The sequence below is a fragment of the Elaeis guineensis genome, chromosome 13 (genome assembly GCF_000442705.2).
Source record: "Elaeis guineensis isolate ETL-2024a chromosome 13, EG11, whole genome shotgun sequence".
NCBI classification, from domain to species: domain Eukaryota; kingdom Viridiplantae; phylum Streptophyta; class Magnoliopsida; order Arecales; family Arecaceae; genus Elaeis; species Elaeis guineensis.
Window position 1 is genome coordinate 13,204,999 of NC_026005.2, and position 20,093 is coordinate 13,225,091.

The 20,093-nt window shown below is 37.8% G+C and overlaps 2 protein-coding genes across 2 annotated transcripts; both read left to right on the plus strand.

The window, feature by feature from the left end:
- The first annotated feature begins 9,835 nt into the window (after window positions 1–9,835).
- Window positions 9,836–10,979, plus strand: LOC105056716 (uncharacterized). Its single transcript, XM_010939024.3, has 2 exons — window positions 9,836–10,130; window positions 10,237–10,979. Exon 2 carries the CDS (start codon window positions 10,242–10,244, stop codon window positions 10,710–10,712), a length of 471 nt encoding a protein of 156 aa, XP_010937326.1. The 5' UTR covers window positions 9,836–10,130; window positions 10,237–10,241; the 3' UTR covers window positions 10,713–10,979.
- A 6,326-nt stretch (window positions 10,980–17,305) lies between these two features.
- On the plus strand, window positions 17,306–20,093 carry LOC105056717 (cation/calcium exchanger 4). The gene has a single exon (XM_010939025.4). The coding sequence runs from the start codon at window positions 17,659–17,661 to the stop codon at window positions 19,585–19,587; it is 1,929 nt and encodes a 642-aa protein (XP_010937327.1). The 5' UTR covers window positions 17,306–17,658; the 3' UTR covers window positions 19,588–20,093.

Genomic DNA, 20,093 nt, shown 5'->3' on the forward strand with positions numbered 1-20,093 from the left:
GCGGACGCCTTTTAAGAAAGGGAGGGGATCCGCTGTTCGGGTCCAAACAGCAGGGACGCCACTGGACAGCCGTCAGTTTGTCTGATATCGGGCAGGTTGACCTGTCCCTGCGGCACCGGTTAGGACAAAGTGCGAGGCCGTCGGCTCCGGGTCCGGGCTGTAACTTTCGCGCGAAACGATTATTAATCTTATTTCGCGACCTGAACCGTTGGATCGCGCCTCGCACACATGTCAAAGCAATGCAACATTGCGAGAGAAGGGCATCATCCCTTTGCGTCAAACATTCGACCCGAACCGTGGGCCCACCGCGGATTCCAGTGGTACTTTGGTAATTATAAGGGGTGGGGATGGACGGTTGAGATTTGGGGGCAGGGTTTGGTTTAGGCACGAGTGGTGCGGGTGCGCAGAGATGTAGGTGCCGCATTTGTGGGTCTCAAGTCTCCCCGAAGACATGATCGAGGCATCGGTTGAAATGGAGCTTCAAGTGAATGGGTGGCTGGAAAGTAGAAGGTAAACAGCCAGCGGGAATATCCTGTAGAAGGTTCGAGATTATGCCCCATGAGAGGATGATCATACCTCGTCCCCACCTCCCTCCACCCCAACCACACGCGCGCGCACGCACAAAAGAGTGAGAGAGACAGAGGGAGAGAAGTCTGAGCTTTTGATTTTTTTTTTTTTTTTCAAGTCAATTTATGGAACGTGAATTAATTCGGAAATATTCTTAAATGAAATTAAATGTCACACGATTTTCTTAACTAATTACCATTGAGTGAAAGAGTGTACCTGCCATTTATGCCATGGAAGAGCTCATTAATGCAATTTATTCTTGTAGATCAAATCCAATTATCTAAACATCAGTTTACTTGGCTTTGTCTTTTGGTGAAAGCTCATTTCAAACATGGTGTACTATCGCTATATAAGGTGTTTATTTATCTGTAAAAGATTAAAAAAAATTAACAAATATTTGGAGCTATCTTTTCTCATGCCAACATGCAAGTGGGAAAATGGAACTGCAAGCAATCATCATCCAACTACCTGTTGCATGCTAAAGCTTTCAACAATATCACGAACCACAACGGTCACCAAAATCTTTCCTTTTCCTTTTGTACACAGTCATCTTTCTTCTTCAGAGTATCCTTGCTTTGGAAAAGCTTCGTCAATCTGATCCTGAAAAAAGGAGATGTTTTTGAGCGAGACCACTGCAAACTAATCAACCTATGCAAAACTTTGTACAAAGTTTGTATTAGAATTATAGTTGATAGGATGCAGTCCATCCCCTCTCGAGTCATCAGTCTAGTGCAGGAGGATTTTGTGAGAGATCGTAATATTTCTAATGATATTTTGATTGTGTGGAGTTTTCTCTCGGCCTAGCTCCTAGCCGTCACAGTTATATGGTGAACAACTCGATATACGGAGAGCTTATATCCAGATTAGCTAGGACTTCCTTCAAATCACTATGGAGAGCTTTGGTTTTCATCATTGGTGGATTAGATAGGTATTAGGATGCATCGACACCCTATCCTCTACCATCATAATCAATGGCACTCCGACAGCTTTCTTTCACTCCACATTGGACTTCGTCAAGGTTGTTCTTTATTCCTTTATCTCTTCATTATTTATGCTCATTCCTTCTCATGTGCACTTCAGACTGCAACCTATAGCTAGGCTCTTAGCACCTTACTTGTCGACTCCTAAAACTCAATAAATATCTTATTTACTTTTTGCAGATGATTGTCTTCTACTACGTCGAGCCACGATGTGAAAAGTTACGATTTTTGCAAGGATCTTGATGGAGTAGAAGTATGCTGTGTCAAGGTAGATGATAAATTTTCAAAAATTTTCCATTAGCTTCAGTCTGAAGGTCAAATCTCAAATGAGGCAGGCGATTAGGGCGTGCTTAGGAATGGTAGAGCAAGATGGAGTGTGGCATTATTTAGGAGTCCCAATCATTGGTTGAAGGTTGTGAAGATCTAAGTGCATCGCAATGGAGTAGAGCATTGAGGAGAGATTGGATGGCTGGCAGGCCAAGGTGTTGTCTATTGATAGGCAAAGTGAGTTGGTGTAGTTAATTCTTAACTCCATGCCGATATACTTGCTTTCCATACCATTCTATCGAGATCCTCTGTGTTTAGGCTTGGGTAGCTATTTTCGAAGCTTCTTGTGGGGTTCACACGGACCTAGAGGTGGGGTTCACCTTATCGCTTAGGACGTCATATGCTAGTTGATCAGTGAGGGGAGACTGGGCATCTAGTCTTTGTTGGATAGGTGGAAGACTTTGATTGCCAGGCATACGATGGGGTTTTTTTTAGACCTTGGGTGCTCGTGGAGCTAAGTGATGAGGGCTAAGTATGGGTCATGGACTACTGCTGCAGATGTCCATGCTCTTCATAGCAGCTCTTTCTTTTGGAGGGAGATTTGTGCTTATCACCGAAGATCTTTTCCTAGACAAGATAGTTGAGTGATGGTGATGGATGAACAATGGATATCTCATCTGATGCTTGGTTATCCGACCTTCCATTGGATTGTTAGCTAATCCTCATCAACATGGAGGCACTATCGACTGGTCGGATATGCAACTTGCTATACCTTAAGGAGCGGAGATGGAATACACCATGGTAACCATCTATTTAGAGACCACTTAGTGAAGTAGGTTCTATCTCTACTGTTCTCTACTGAAGATTGCCAGGATGTACAGATTTGGAGGTCCTCATGTGCCACTAGAGCACCTACCAAGATCTTTACAACCTTTATAGAGGGAAGCCGATCAGGAGACTGGAGTTAGCTTGGATTTGGAGACTCGAGGTGAATCCACGAGTCAGCATCTTCCTTTTGAAGTTAGCATGGGGCTGGCAAAATTAGAGATATCTTGAGGGTGTGAGGGATGGACATCCCTTTGACTTGTCTATGCCGTGAGGGTGACACAGAGACAATTGCGCACGTACTTTTCTAGTGCCTAAACATACTGCAGGTGCAGCGCCTCTTTGGTACCAGTCTTGTATTTGTCTGGGGGGATGCGTCTGTCTAGACTTTCATTCTGACTTTGCATGTAGGGATGAGTAGTGCCCCCCCCCCCAGATCTTGGGGTATCAAAGAGGCCTACATTGCTTACTCGATCTGTCTGGCCAAGAACAACTAAGTTTTTGAGGGTTGAAGGCAATCCACCACATTCACTTTGGAAAGAGTTCTAGTACAAGTTGTTGAGATCACCAAATATGTTACTGATAGGATAACTTTGATAGCTCAATACACCTACAACTTCCAATTTGCTCATTAAGTGCATCGATTGATCTTTATCTCCTAAGAGCCCCCATCCTTGAGTTTCTTTAAGATCAACTTTAATAATAGTATGACTAGAGCCAGTGGTGGCATTGGCTACATCATTTGTGGGCTCAATGTGAGACTCATGGCAGTGGTTGGTAGTCACCCATTCAACACTTGGCTCCTAGAGCAGAGCTGAGGGCTGTTTGGGCAAGCATCATCTATGAGAGGCAGACTGGTTGATCATTGAGGGTGATTCCATCACAATAATTGGATGGATTCAAGATCGAGTTAGAAGGACCCAAACCCACCCTCTCCTGTGTGATATTCGGAGGATATTGATGGGATGCACATTTCTAATAGTCAGGCATATCTATCGAAAGACAAACGGTGCAGCTGATTGAGTCGCCTCCTTCGTGGCTCAACACTTAGGAGATATCTTGTGGACCGATGTAGCAAATACTCCTTTTGATTTTAGGGATATTTTATTTTCTAATTTTGCTGGGTATACTCATACTAAACTAATATGATTTATCTGATTTATCAAAAAAATATTAATATATTAAAATAATAATTTTTAAGAAAAAAAATTCATATGAGATTGGGCGTATATTTGAACATTGGCTTTGATAAATTTATCTTTAAATAATATATGCCAAGTATAGAAAAGCCACTACAAAATTTGGCTCATGGATGGCCACAACGAAGCTTAGTTGTTTTCATACTATATGTCGCTGATATAATGTTTGAACCACCCAACCTTAGCCCACAAATCCCTCTCTCTCTCTCTCTCCCCCCTCCTCACATACACTCTCCCTCCTCCTCCCCTTCCCATGCTTTTTCTTCCTTTATACTACCCGTAAATAGAGCGCAGCTCATATCTATTTCAAAGAGGAAGCAAGGTTTCCACTTGAAACCGATTAGGATCTGATCTAACATTTTTCTCAATGAGCAGGATTGGTTGATGTAGTCCTGAAAATTCTTAGTCCACGTCAACTCATGCTAGATTTTAGCCAATATAGGTAGAAATTTGCATCTAGTAAGAGTACCTAGCCTCCATCTATTGGTCCAATCTTAGTTTTTGGTATGTGATGTCAGTCCATTCAACTATAAGTTCACATGTATCTGTCAATAGTTGATTCGAAGCTTTCATGCCTCAGTATAGATCAGTTGATGAGCTCATGATGCATTTTAATAGAGGTAGGCAAAAGTGCCCACTACCAAACCAGTCTAAGTCTGACCAAGGTAAAGTAATATCGTGCTATAGATCGAAGTCTTGTGGCCGGCTCACCCCTCAGGCTTCTACAATGGATACCATGCTCATGGTCTCCAAGCAGCTCTCTTGTTCCTTCCTTCTCCTTGATTGGTTCTGGAGGGACGCGTGGGTGGACAAGTCATTGGACCTTGGCTTTGCCGCAATCATTCCTTCTTGTTACCCACCCCCCCCCCCCCAACCCCAAAAAAAAAAATAAAGAAAAGAAAAGAAAAACCAATTCCTTCTCATTTACCTGATAGGTGGCAATGGAAATATATAACGTGATAAAGCCGTCTGTAAGAATAATAGATAGTAAATCTGACCCATCAACTTTCCATGATAGGATAGAGTTCTACCAATAGTGGTGATAGGGGACAGAGAATTGGGGTTCAACTCCAGAAAGAAAGCCAGAGAAATGGCTATCACATCCAAGGAAGGCAGATTGCGTGCAAATTACCCAACCTTGACATGAGAAAGGTAGTGACAATAAATAACAATATTATTTCTATCCCCCCTGGACACGAACAGGTGACAAATGTAGCATCCACCCAATTTAGTCATCTTTGTCAAAGCATATTTTACTCAACTTTGGTTGCAAACCATTTAATCTTTTATCTTGTCACTAAATTGCCGCAAGGGATGCCAGGAATTCAAGCTACACTTCTTGGCATGCCTTGCAATTGCACAAATGGTTTAGACAACGGTGGTGTTATATCAGCAACCTTTCTTCTAATGTCCCATGGATTCAAAAAGGTCCAGCCCAGCCTAAATTGGGCCGTTGACTTTGATTCATCCCAGTGTAGTCTCATTTAACCCGAGATGATTGCGCCATCTCAGCTGATTTGAATTGGTTCTTCAACCTCAATTGAACAAACACAGCTCTTGCCGGTAGTTGGAAAGGAGATCAATCTGTTACATCATGCAAGGGAGACTGAGCCATGTGATCGCGCAGAAGGAGACCGGGAGGAAAGGATGGGTTTTGAAGACATTGAGACAAAGATGGATAGAATTAGCCTCTAAATAATTGGAAGTTGAAGGTTTTAGAATGAAAGAAATATAAATTGGGACCACAAATAAGATCGGGGAGGGGATGATCAGTAGGTGTGGGGGGGGAACTAGTAGCTATTGGACGTGCCTTAAAGAATTTCTGATGTGATTTTGAAGATTAAACAAAATTAATAAAATTTTATTTTAAAAAATTATAAATAATTTATAAAATAATAAGAAATAAAAATAACCAATTCAGAAGCACATGAGATGTTGTTCTAAGATATATTTTCATTCTTCATGCAAAAAAATTAAAAAAAATCATCCCAATATATGACCGAAATCCTCCGTCTCGAGCACGACTGTGGAGGAGATTGATGAAAATTTTTTCAACATCCAGAAAATAATCATAAAGAAAAGATTTGAAAAGAAAAAATTAGAGAAAGAGAGAAAGAGGTTTATATGGGATGTCTAAAATTGGATCTCAAGATGGTCCTTTTATAGACATCCAATATAACTGTTTATGATTGTTTGGACTTCTATTGACCTATCAAGATTTTTAATAAGAAGTCCAACGGCCAGAAAATAAAAATTAAATTAAATACATATGATCGTTTAGGCTTTTTTTGATCCATTAAGGCCTATAATTAGGAGCTCAACAGTTAAAAATAAAAAATATGATAATAAATATTTAAATAATAAAATTAAAAGATTAGATTAAAATATTTGGAAGAAAATTTTAGAAAAAATTTGAGTTACTAGATGCTTATACTATGTAATAAGTAAGGTGTCTTTACAAGATTTAACCTCACTTAGTCTGAATAATTTTCATATCAAAGAATCGGAATGAATCAGATCTTAAATTTTATTCTTTTGACCAAACTTCAATTACTACATACATGGTATAGAATTCTCCATCGCGAGTTTGTGCATTAGTAGTTTTACACATGTATCTTAATTTTCATGAGAGTTACTAGACATAGCCCATGTTTCATATCTACGTTCATGTATAGAGATAAACTCTTCCTAACCACTACATAGGAGCACTAATCACTATAGAGATGAGATGGAGTTTATAACTCTTATATTAGATAAATCACATATGCTCCCTGACCAACCAATCAGTTTGTTATTATCATATTGAATCTTTTCAAAAGATCTCCTATCACCGAAATTGGGTTTCCACTATTGAAAAATTTGTTATAGACTAAGCCCCATCTCCCTTGATGACTCTAAAATCTTGATTTTATTTAAATTTTTTGTGAGGCAGATAGATAAAAAAAAAAAAAAAACTCTAAAATCTTGATTTTATTTAAATTTTTTGTGAGGCAGATAGATAAAAAAAAAAAAAAAAATCTCCCCTCCATAATTTTTGAACATATGACAATAAATCACATAGGATATGAAAACATATTTTTATAGACCCACTCTAGATTTTTACAGGAACTAGAAGCCACTATTCACTTCACTGCAGGGATTTTAGGATTTACCAACATTATTCAAATAAATAACAATGATGATGAAAACATATGAGAAAATTTCACTTTCACTTTTCTAACAAATAAAGCCATAGCATTAAACTCAGGGTCTAGATGCAGAGAGCATTACATTTCTTAAGATGCTCGCTGCTCATGACAAGCTGAACCTTATCCAAATGGTGTTTAAATTTGATTTTGCTTCTAGGATATATACAGTGGCTATTTGAATCGATATTTTATAATATTTAATATAAAAAAAAATACACAAACAACAACAACAACAACAACAACAATAATAATAATAAATTCTTCAAAAAAAATATCAAAACTTAAATGCAATAATAGTAGCCCTAAAGTTTAAGGACAGTGAAAATATCTTAACAATATAATGAATTTGGATTTGTCCGGTGGTCGTACCCTTATATTCAGCAAATTGAGATTTTAGGTTTGAATCTTGAGTGATGCAACCCCCAGTAATGGAATCTAAAAATTTATAGTACCAAAGACCTCCCCCATCAATTTGGTACATAAAAAATAAATAGCTGAACTTTTTGAATAAGAGTAGTTGGTGTATCGGACCTTATAGATATCAGAAGGCAACTCGATAACATGTCACTAAATACTTGGATCAGGTAAAAGTATCTTTTTAGTGTGTGCATTTTTGCAAACATGTGTGTGTATTTAACTATGTTTAATAGGGGAATGTGCTAACTAGTTATGAACATTGTGAATCATCAAGCTTTCTTATTGCTTATTACTGGATAGCCAGTTAGGCTTAAGCAATGTTTGAAAATTGGTTCCTATTGGTTTAGCAGTCAATGCTGTCCAGCTAAGGCAAATTATGGATTTTCTCCTCCGAATAAAAACTTGTGATCACAACGAGACTTGGTTGCCCATGATGGTGACTTCAAAGATATGAGCAAATTGCAGAGTTTTGTTTTCTGCTACCCTACCCAAGTCATTTAGAGCGTTGATTCATATATCTTGTATAACGACTTGAAGCTACAAATTGGGTTATTGAAATCCTAATAGTACAAGCCAGCATACGGCAGAAGGACTACATGAATGCATTGGCCTCAATTTTTCATGGAGATGCTAAAACCATCATACTGTATATGTTAAGCATGGAACCTAATTGAACAGGCGCTAAATTAAAAGCATATAGTATATTATATAAAGTTAAACTGTTGTGTAACCTATTTCTTTAATATATATATATATGTCTTAGATTGTAAAATTTTTGATGTGATCTAAAAGATTAAACAAAACTAACAAAATTTTATTTTATAAAAATTATAAATTATTGACAGAATAATAAAAAATAAAAACGATCAAATTCGGAAACATGTTAGTCACTGTCCTAAGGTATATTCTCATATCTCGTGTAGTAAAATCCGAAAAAATCATTCCAAGATACAATCGAAATCCTCCATCTCGAGCACGATCGTAAAGAAAATTGATGAAGATTCTTTTGGTATTTAAAAAAATAATAACAAAGAAAAGATTTGATGAAAAAAATTTAAAAAAGAGAGGGAGAGATTTGATAAGATGTCTAAAATCGAATCTCAAGACGATCATTTTATAGCTATCCAATATGATTATTTATGACCGTTTGAATTTTTATTAAGATATTTAGTAAGAAGATCAATGGTGAAAAAATAAAAATAAGAATAAATACATATGATCGTTTGGATTTTTACTAACCCATTAAGATCTATAATTAAAAATCTAATAATCAAAAATTAAAAATATAGTAATATACATTTAAATGATAAAATTAAAAAATTGGATTAAAATATTTGAAAAAAAAATTTAAAAAAAATAAATTTTCTTTTTAAATTCTCTCCAATAATAGCATGATCTCCAACAGTAGCATGATCTGGTGCTATCATTCTCTTGTAGGTATTTGATGACTACATTTATTGATACTTGTCTAATAAAAATTTAAGAAGCTAATTAATAGTTATTATGTACAAAAATTCATGTCACTCATGGAAAACATCTTATCCAAAACAAATACACAACGCGGATGACAGTGCATCATATTAATGGTCTTGATGTGAATCTAAACCACATTTGAAGTAAGAGAAAGGAGATGGGTAAACGATTGAATGGTTATCATTGAAACTCATGGCACTATCCTGATCATTGTATCTTGAAAACAAAATTACTTTGGTTGAAATCAATATTGACATATCCATGACATATCATTTTACGAAATTATATGAGAAAACCACGTTCCATCTCTATCTGAACAATCTATATATTTGTAACAACATAAAGTGAAGTACATTTTTGTTATGGAGCACAAATAATTTAAAACCTTAGTAATGGGAAACTCCTGAGTCCTGGATATAAAAGTATTAATGTGAGATGAGTGCCATTTTTAATCATCAATCAATTAGACATGGATGGTATCAATTCAGCAACCTTTTGCGTGCATGAACGGGGTCACCTACCGTCACCCATCGCACCATGCCAACTAACGAAGACGCAAACTTATCAATCGATAAACAAAGTGTGTGTCTGATTGGAGACAGACGAGCAGACCCCACCTGCCAGGCCTACTTCACCAAATCAAAACCGGACACATTACCAACCGCCTTCCATCAGCTGACGTGGCATCCACCCATTCGCCCGCAACCAAGAAACCCTACCCCACCTCGCAAGCTGCGACTTGTCTACACCCAACTGGCGACAGCTGTCATCCTCCTTGCCAGCATCTAATGCCAGCGATCCTCGATGACGTGGCACCACCTCTCGATGTCCCCTCCCGGGCCCCACTCTCTCCGCCAATTAAGCCCTTAAAATGAGTAGAATGGAACGGGAAAGATTAGAACTGGGAGGGAGTCGGAGAAGAGGAGGACGCGATCGATTCGAATCGAAATCGAAATTGGAGAATATTCTCCCAAATTTCATCTCGATTCGTTTTTATAATCCGATCGATCGAAAAATAATCCGAACTTGAGATGGAGAATTCCCTTCTCGAAGACGAGACCACGAAGGCGGCGCCGGCGGTGGCCGGACAAGAGGACCAAAACGAAGACTCCGCCGTCTGTGAGAAGGAGAGATAGCCGAAGGATCAAGACCGAATCTCCAGTGGATCTCGTACCATTTATCGAAGAAATCGCAAGGAAAAGCTTCGGAAATCGGTACGATTCTGTCACTTGGGATTGATCAAGGTGTAGATCGATATAGATCGGGAGATTTTTCTTAGTTTTTGTTTGATTTGAGTTTCTTTTTTGGATTTGGGATCAGAAAGGATGTCGGCGACGGTGATGAGCGGGGAGGCGGCGGCGGGGGAAGAGAAGATGGAGGTGGTCGAAGCGGCGGCGTGCGAGTGCTGCGGGCTGACGGAGGAGTGCACACCGGGGTACATCGCGCGGGTGCGGGAGCGATACGCGGGGCGGTGGGTGTGCGGGCTTTGCGGGGAGGCGGTGGAGGACGAGATCGGACGGTCGGGGCGGCGGATCACGACGGAAGAGGCGATGACCCGGCAAGTGAGCTTCTGTCGGAACTTTCGAGCCGCCGCAGCATCGCCAGTCGATCCCGCGGAGCACTTCATCGCTGCCGTGCGGCACCTCCTCCGCCGGAGCCTCGACTCGCCGCGGGTGGGGCGATCCACCCCCGATAGTCCCCTTCGGAAGGGAGGGGCCGTCATCGCCGCCACCACCGCCAGCGCTCGGTCTCCACTGGTCCGGACCGAGAGCTGCTTCTCGACCCTGGCTAGTTGAAGACAGCGAAATAAGCCTTCGAGGCAAGGGGAAAAAAAAAAAGATCGTCGAGACGATTGGATTCGAGTGGGATAGACTCTCAAATAAGAAAGTTTCTCCAAAAACCTCTGGTTAAATCTAGGCTTAATTAAGGTTAGAATGTTAGTTTTAAAACTCAGTTTTTCTGGCACTCAAATTTCTACTAGTTTCCTTAGTGTCAAGGTTCTTGTAAGATTTGATCAATGCATGGAACTTGAAAAATGGAAGAATTCCATTTTCCAAATGTTATATTTCTGCTCTCAAAAACGTTCCTGGATTTTAAATATCTATGATTATTTATAATGTATATAAACTGGCCGTTTTGAAATTACGCCATGTCATCTCACGATATCTATGATTATCTATGCTATATATAAAATGGCAATTTTGAAATTACGCCATATCCTCTCACCCTCCATTCCATCTGCCATTTTTTTATACCAAGAAAATCCTTGTTCATTACCCCATGCCCATGTACTCCCATGGCACGCTCTCTCTCCTTTTTTTTTTTTAAATAGATTAGAATAAAAATTAAAATTATCATAGTTTATGATACATTAAGAATCAATTAAATAAAAGAATATTTTTAAAAAATTAATTTTTAAAATAAATTTAGTAGAATGAAATTTGAATGTTGGGGATAGAGTCAAAATTGCATTTTGAAAGATTGAGGCATTTTTGTTCCCTTAGAATGAAAATAGGAATGAGACTCTATCAACTAAACGACTGTAGTGAAAGACACTCATTTTTATTTTCATTTTAAATCCCAACTCTCCCAACCAAACACGCTAATAAATTCTCTCATTTATCGAAGAATGACTTCTATCGATGTTGGCAATCATTCAGAGATTTCTTGAATGTATTAAGTTTAGATGTGCCTATTGTTGTTGACGATGATCAACTTAGCAGGGGAAGATTGAGTGGCTTTGATGTTAAGTATGGCAAAGTGATTTTACATATAGGATATCAAGCTTGATATTTTGAGGGTGGTTGGCTTCAATATTTATTAGACTAATGGCATATAAATCAAAATGCATAAGATGTGTGTGGCCTCATGCGCATCACATGAAAGAAGTGAAGTTTGAAAATGCAATGGAAGAAGTGATGGCTGCAAAAATAGTATTTAATCTACATTCATAAGATGGTGGGAGAACGGTGACTTTACAAAAACACTAATTTTCTATGAAAGGCGATTCCTCTATAGTCGTCACCTAATCAAGGTAAGGAATTACTGATAACGTTTTCCATTAAAGTTTTACATTCTAATTCAATAAAAAAATTACACACACACTCGCATATATATAAAAGAAATGAGAGATTTTTCAAGAGAAGCTATAAGCTACAACAAGATTATGTATGGCTTCCATTAGATTTGGTAATAGTGATGCTATTATTTATCTTCTAAAGAGGCATAACCTTCCTTCTCCTACCAAAACAAAACGGTTTGCTGCAGTTAAACATCCATTGCTTCCTTAAGCCAAGGATAATTGATATTAGAATAAATTACTGGACTGTTATATTTGGATTCATTTTTATTTTAGAATGAATGTTCTAGCAAGGACTTTTATCTTTGCATCCAAAGGAAGCTGCCAGAATACCAAGCCTCGACAACCTTTGTATTAAAATTGCCTTAGCAAACCTAATCGTATACTCTATGTTCTCTTCTCTTCTCCAAGTATATTCGCATTCCATTAAGGTTAATTTAATCAAAAATAAAGTAACCTTGTGATTCATCATTCAATCATTACTTATTAAACAATCCAGTCATTCTAGCTCATGCTACTTAAATATCTTTTAAGTCAATCTCTACTTTCCAATATTCATCCTCCATTAATTAAAAATTGTCACAAACCACAACCATGGTAGTATTCCCCTATAAATTGATGGAGCAAGCTGGTCGCAACTTGCAATGAAGAGATTTCCTCAGAACGTGCCATTGATGCATCCACATCAGCATTCGGCCCACTTGATGTAGATATGAAAACCTTCCATTGGACATGTATTGGCACAATCCATTGTTATCGACAACAAATTATCATATGGGGAATCTACAAATATCTGAATATAATATTCAATATTACCAGCCTATTAATGTGGATGTATTTTATTGGAAAATGGAGTTCAAACCTTCTAAATAAACTGACATTTAAAAAACAATATCCAGCATTTTTAATCATATTCGTTATTGTCGTTGTTGAATAATTGAGTTTCTAAATACGAGCTACAGACAATTCCATGAAACCAGTGCGAAGTTTCCCAAACTTTTGTCAGAAGTCTCATTAAGTTCCTAGATATTTATTGTATTTTGCCATTTTTTCTTGCAAGTCTCTCTCAGTATGTTACTGATGGTGCGTGCGAAGCATATCATCTGTCAATCTTATATAAATCAAACAAAAATTTTGATATAAAATTATTAAGCTAACGGAGAGGATACTTCTTTCTTTACTCCACGCAACACAAATTACATACGCTTGAACCGAAGACAAGCAACGCATTGACCCAGAACATGCCTTTCAAGTTGGAAGCAAGACAACTGAAGGGATAATGGAACTTAAGAGATCATTGGTTGGCACTGTGTTGAAGGACACAAGTAGCAATATTAAAAGTTTCAGGGAGAACTATGATTGAACCCACCAAACTATTTTTTATTGACTTCGGGCTTGCATGACTTGATTCCTTCATTATGTCTACCTGGAAATGTCTGTTCAGGATTTAGTTCTTATAAATAAACATCAAAGAAAATGCAAAAGATAATTATGAATTTGCTATTAGCATAAATAACAAAGTTCTGTTTAAGGGGAAAAACACTTGTTTACAGGCAGTTCGGAAATGAACTCTAAGTAAAGTTGTAAAATGAAAACAATGAGAGCCATATAAACGTGCCAAAAAAGATTGATGTAGCTGCATACCATTCCATGGAATAGTATGTGCAAGGAAAAAAAAACACAACCTTTACGATATCAGCAAATTTTGATGGATAGATTATAGATTGTTTGAAAGTATAATCTGTGAGTTAATCAGTTATCGTAGAATGATTACAAGAATCTCTAGAAGTTGGTCCATTTGAGACATAAATTAGTATCAGGGGTAGCTGAATTCGAGAATTTCATTTGTGGCCTTATACTTTTCAGAGGTGGAGGGAGGTAATAATTGATAGTCTATGCCTGATTGATGTACATGGAGTTCAATTCGGATGTCATGATTTTAGACCAACTATCAGAATCCCTACTTATGATAATTTTCGAATAGATCAAGAAAATATTATTCACAATATGTATGGTGTATTGTCATTCTCAATGACAAATCTATATTTGAGTGGTACATGACGCACTCAAATTGATCTTCGGTGAAGAGATGTGTTTCATAATTATACCTTATCAATGAGTACATTTGGTTGAGGATCAACTTGTGGACACTCCATATGTTAGGATAGTTCATAGGTCTTGAACTTCTCAAGTTCAATTATCCCCCCATTATCTCCTTAGAAAAAAATTTTTTCCTAAAAGATGGCATACCTACTGGCAAAATACCTTTTGTCTAGTAGGATGGTAGAAACAGTATCTCATACTATTCTTTAGAATAATCTATAAATATATATGAACTTATTTTGGCACAAATTTATATACATCAACTCTTTTCACATAAGTTGGGCAACTTGCCTTTTGTCCTTTCTATATCTTATATGGAGTGTTAGTTACAGACTTTGTTGGTATCTAAAATCAGGACAGCAATTTTTAAGACATATTCCCAGAATGAGACAATAAAATTTGTGAAGCATATTAGAGAACACACCATATCTGATATGAAGTGTTCATCTCTGGGTCGAGATATTATTAATCTTTGAACATCCATATGTTCAAGACCTAATAATTTATTCGCATCTTTTTTTCATATCTAGTAAATAGGATCTTGGTCATTTTATCCATGAGACAAGATTTACAAGTTCTATATAATTCAAAATTATATAGACAAAGAACTCTTCTTTGTATTACTTGTTTATTTTTGGCTTACAAAAATGGCCAACTTGGCAATACCAGAGATATGTGACCATCACATATTCATTACTTATTCCCATCAACATGAAGAATAACATCATTGAGTAACAAAAATATGAGATCATAGTCCTAAAATTTATCGGAATGAGAGTAACTTTTACTCTTTACATTAATTTCAAAATCATGCTACAAAAGCAAATATTTGAAATAATATTTTTGATAAATTCAGGCATATTACAATGATTTACTAGTTTCTAAACCTTGCTAGAAGGTTATATTGGTTCTCCAACCTCAGCATAAATGGACTATTTATTAGTGCCAAAAGGTAGGTAGCCACCTCACTTCAGCTTCATAGGTTCAGCAATACTTTACCTAAGAGGAACCTATATAAGGTATCGCATACCCAATATTTTAAAGCTAAAGCACTCAATGATAATTAATTTATATTACATATAAATTTTTAGCGGATGCAACTTTTGCATTCTACTCCTGCTACTATGATAAAAGGCACCATGCCTACAAAATTTTATGAATTCCAAAGGACCTTAACAAGCATTAATCCCTTGACTTCCTCCAAGTTAAATAATTTATAATTGCCTAAACTAAACTTTAGTTGGACCTACATGTTTAAGGCTTATTTAGTAGGCCTGATTCGGGATCTTGCTGTACTTCATATTCAGAGAAAAGCCACAGAGCTCAATGCAGGTCTCCATTTTGTTTCCATTTGAACATGACTCTGGAATGGCACTTTAAGAAGGGCCAGCAACCAACTCCATGCGCATTGCACCAAACCTCTCCCCATACCATGCCATGTTGAGAATCTGTGGTGGAGGAAATATGTTGGTCCACATAACAATATTTTTCTAGAAGTAAACACACTTCATTCATCACATGCCCAGATAATGGTACTTAAATTTTCTTTGCTATGTAAGTATTGAAGACAATGAAAATCACACACCGAATCATAGGGTTGATCGGCGGAAGCTCGAGTCATGCATATTCTTATCAATATAAACACAAAAAGACCACAAAAAAAAAAAAAAAGGGGTGCTTTATGTTGTTCTAGCTTTACATGATTCACAAGGAATGGCAATGGTTGAAGTTATAGTGCGTATGATTACAAGCATGAGTTGAAAAGCTTCCAAGGAATAATGAAATAAGAGTGGATTAAACATGCAGTAGCAACAATGATGCTTAGGCTTCTCTGATGTTGAAGTTATAATTATGAGCATGAGTTGAAAAGCATTCCAAGGTATGATGAAATGAGTGTATTGCATATGCAGCAGCAACAATGATGCTTGGGCATGTCATTTGTTGCTTCTGCTTTATAAAAAGAGAAAACAGGGAAGCCAGATTTCTCTAGCTCCTCCTAAAAACTACTTTTAAGTTTTTTCTTGTATAATTTTTTTTTAGATAATATTATAAAATAAATAATTTTTAGAGTGCTTGTTTGCTTTAAAAGTCATAAAAAATACTATTTTTAGGCAATATGCCAAACGCACCCATGTTTTTTGTGAACGTTAGCCTGTTGCCATATATACCATCTCTAATTCACCACATGTTTTATATGACTTTAGAAGAGATTAGCAATTAGCTTCTTAAATTTAAAGAAATTGCATTCATGATCTAAACCTTTATATATGGACAATGAGATGTGAATCACCATGGGATAGCAGAATGATTTTTTGGCCTAATTGTAGGGCTGGCAATTTACGACATGATCCGTTGATACAGACACGATACTACATGTACTTAGGCAGATTCAGATTTGGAATAGATGGATTCAGATTATAAATGAGTCAACCTGTTTATGACAAGATAAATTCATATCTTAAACGGGTTGACCTACGTAATTCATTTTGATCTATTTAACTAAATGAGTTAAAACAAGTTAACGGATTACACAACACGTTTAAATATGTTTAACATATTTATATTAAAATTACTTGAGGATAAATGAAAAAAATTAATAAATTATAATCCTAACCTAAAACAAACAATGATGAAATTCAGAACCATGAATTAGCATAGCAGGTAACTAAATTAATTTTATATTATTTTAATTTTTTGATTAAATTTTTATTATTTTAATTAAATTTTATAAATAAGTCAAATAGTTAAACGGATCATTAGATGGGTCGTATATTGATCCGTCAATATGATTATTAATCGTGTCAGATAAATTGTATCATGTCAATCCATGTATATTCGTATCGTATTCATATTCTACAAATCGACCTATTTAATTAAACAGACCGTATTTGCATTGAGCTAAGCTATGTTATATCTCAAGATCGATATAGTGTGTTTACGATTCGTGAATATGAATTGCTAGTTTTATCTAATTGTTTATAAAACTCATCTGAATGGGACATGATAAAGGAAGAGATATAAAGATTTAATTATTTTTTTAATAAAAATAAAGATTTAATTGTTATTAAATCAATCTCAACCACGTTTTCAAGCGGTTGATTTTTTTAATAAAACAAAATCTCACTCAAAATTTTTGGCTACATCTGCAAGTTCCCAACAGACTTGGATGTCTTCCATATGCCCGGCTCATATGGACCTACGAAAAATGTTCTGCGTACCGGGAAGTAATTATACCATCCTCGCCTTCGGGGTCTTGCACGCAAAACGCGCCGGGGAAGAGGCAACACGTTTCCGCTTCGTCCCCTTCGCGTGAGAAGCTTCGCTGCTCGTCGCCTAGGTACGCTTCTCTGGAAACCTAATTCCGTGCCAAACCCCACCTTTTTTAGTTCCTAAAACTCTAAATTTCCCATCGAACCTAGTCTCTCCCCATTTCCCAACTCTCCCGCATCGCTGGATCCTCCAATTCGAATACCCAGGGTTTGAATTCTCTAGGATTCTCATGCATCCAAACCCTAGATATCTGATTTAGGGTTATTATAGAATCGGCTGGAGATATAGGAATGGAGATGATCACCAGGCCTCCTGGTAGATTTCGTGCGGTATTCAATGGATTATGTGCTCTGGTACTGCTTTTCTTCTTCTACAGCAAAGAGGACGTTCTCAGGAACCCTTTCCTCCACCAAAAGTCCGATTTTTCCTCTCCTTGGGTTTCAAAATCCAATCGTTTTCCTCATCGCCGGATCTCGGAGGTTCCTCTCACCAACTCAACCAATGGGGCCACCCAAATTGATGAGATGAATGAGAATTTTGAATCCTTTGAGAATCCCACGGAATCGTGCGATGGACTAGCCCAGCACGATGGATTTGTCACCCAATGTGACTTCTTGAAGGCCCATTGGCAGTGCCATTCCGGTGGATTCATTGATTACCTCACTTTTTTCTACTGCAATTGCGATAAATTTCGTGTTTTGGGCTTCGCCATGCTTGGCCTATGGCTAGCAGCTCTGTTTTATATGCTGGGAAATACGGCTGCTGATTACTTCTGTTGCAATCTAGAGAAGCTCTCCAGCTTACTGAAGCTTCCTGCGACCGTTGCTGGGGTCACCCTCCTCCCACTTGGAAATGGCGCTCCCGATGTCTTTGCTAGCATAGCATCTTTCTTGGGGACCGGCACCGGAGATGTTGGTCTCAATAGTGTATTGGGTGGAGCAGTCTTTGTTACTTGCATAGTTGTCGGGGCCGTTTCCTTATGTGTTGCGGAGAAGAATGTTCAGATTGATAGGAAATGTTTCATCCGAGATATTGCCTTCTTCCTGTTGACATTGGTGTCTTTGTCCATGATCTTGATTGTTGGGAGGGTGCCTGTTTGGGGAGCATTCATGTTTGTTTCAATTTATGTGGTTTATGCATTCACCGTGGCGGCAAATGAGATTTTGAGGAAGCATGCTCGGATATTGAAGTTGGATATTGTGACTCCATTGCTTCCGGTTAGAGGGAGCATCTTTTCTCATAGTATTGAAGAGAATGAATCTATTTACGGTTCTCTTCTGGAAGAAGATATTAATGATGAGATGCCACGATGGCATAATTCATTACCTCAGTGGATGTGGGCTTCGCATGTGGCTATTTATTCGAATCAGGTCAGTAGGGCTAATTCATTTGAGAATGCTAGGCCTTTATGGGGTTGGAGTGATGAAGGACAGGTGGAAACCTCGTTTGTCTCTTGTTCCAAGTTAATTTTCTGGATGGAGATGCCTTTGTCGGTTCCAAGAAGATTAACAATTCCGATTGTTGAGGAAGAAAGGTGGTCAAAAGGATATGCGGTTGCTAGTGCTTTTTTAGCACCTCTTCTGTTGGCATTTCTATGGAGCAATCGTGACAGTGAGGGATCCAAAGGTAGTATAGCTGCTTATGTTGTAGGTGGTATCATTGGTGTTGCGCTCGCATCCCTTGCCTTCCTATACACGGACACTGATCGCCCACCCCGAAGGTTTTTGTTTCCATGGGTAGTAGGAGGTTTTATAATGAGCATAACATGGTTCTATATTGTTGCTAATGAGTTAGTTGCGCTTTTGGTGGCCTTTGGTATAATCTTGGGCATTAATCCATCTATTCTTGGACTGACAGTATTGGCATGGGGTAATTCAATGGGTGATTTGATGTCAAATGTTGCTTTAGCTATGAGTGGACGAGATGGAGTGCAGCTTGCCATGTCGGGATGCTATGCTGGGCCTATGTTCAACACGCTTGCTGGTTTGGGGATGTCTATGCTGCTTAAGGCATCATCGATGGTGCCTGCTTCCTATGAGCTCCCACATGATAGGTCCTTGGTTTGTACAATAGGTTTTCTTATGTCAGGACTCATCTGGGCTCTTGTTGTGTTACGACGGAGCGACATGTGCCCAAACAAGATGCTGGGTTTTGGCCTAATATCTCTGTATCTAATATTTCTCTCTGTTAGGGTGAGCCATGCAATGGGAATCTTTTAATTGGTTGGTTTATATTGATACTCTATAGCTCTATCAGGGAAAGGAGTATGGATTCCTTTAGGGAACATGCAGGATGCACTTGTCAACATGAACGGGAAAGTCATGATTTGATGGAGCTTTGTGTGTGATGATCGTGTTGTATTGAAACCATTGATCAAACAATTGCTGTAGCTAGCACACTGCATATACATAAGAAAATTGAGAGAGATTGCACAGATTTATTTGAATCACATTCCATTTCAGCTATTCTCCCCTCTACACTTTTGTCATGGGCTCACTTGCTGGTTGTTCTAATTGCTGCACTTGTTCTGGAATGTTGAGTTTGTTCTACGGTTTGCAGATAAACAACTCTTTCAGTGCTGACCTATGAGGCCTGGTGTATGTCTTTTTCTCCAATACAGTTCTCATGTAAATGGTAGTTTTCTTTGATGGCTTTTAGTTCAGTGGCTTTTGTTTTGTTGTATGGATGATCTTCTAAGGACTAAGTCAATATTTTGTCTGTCAAA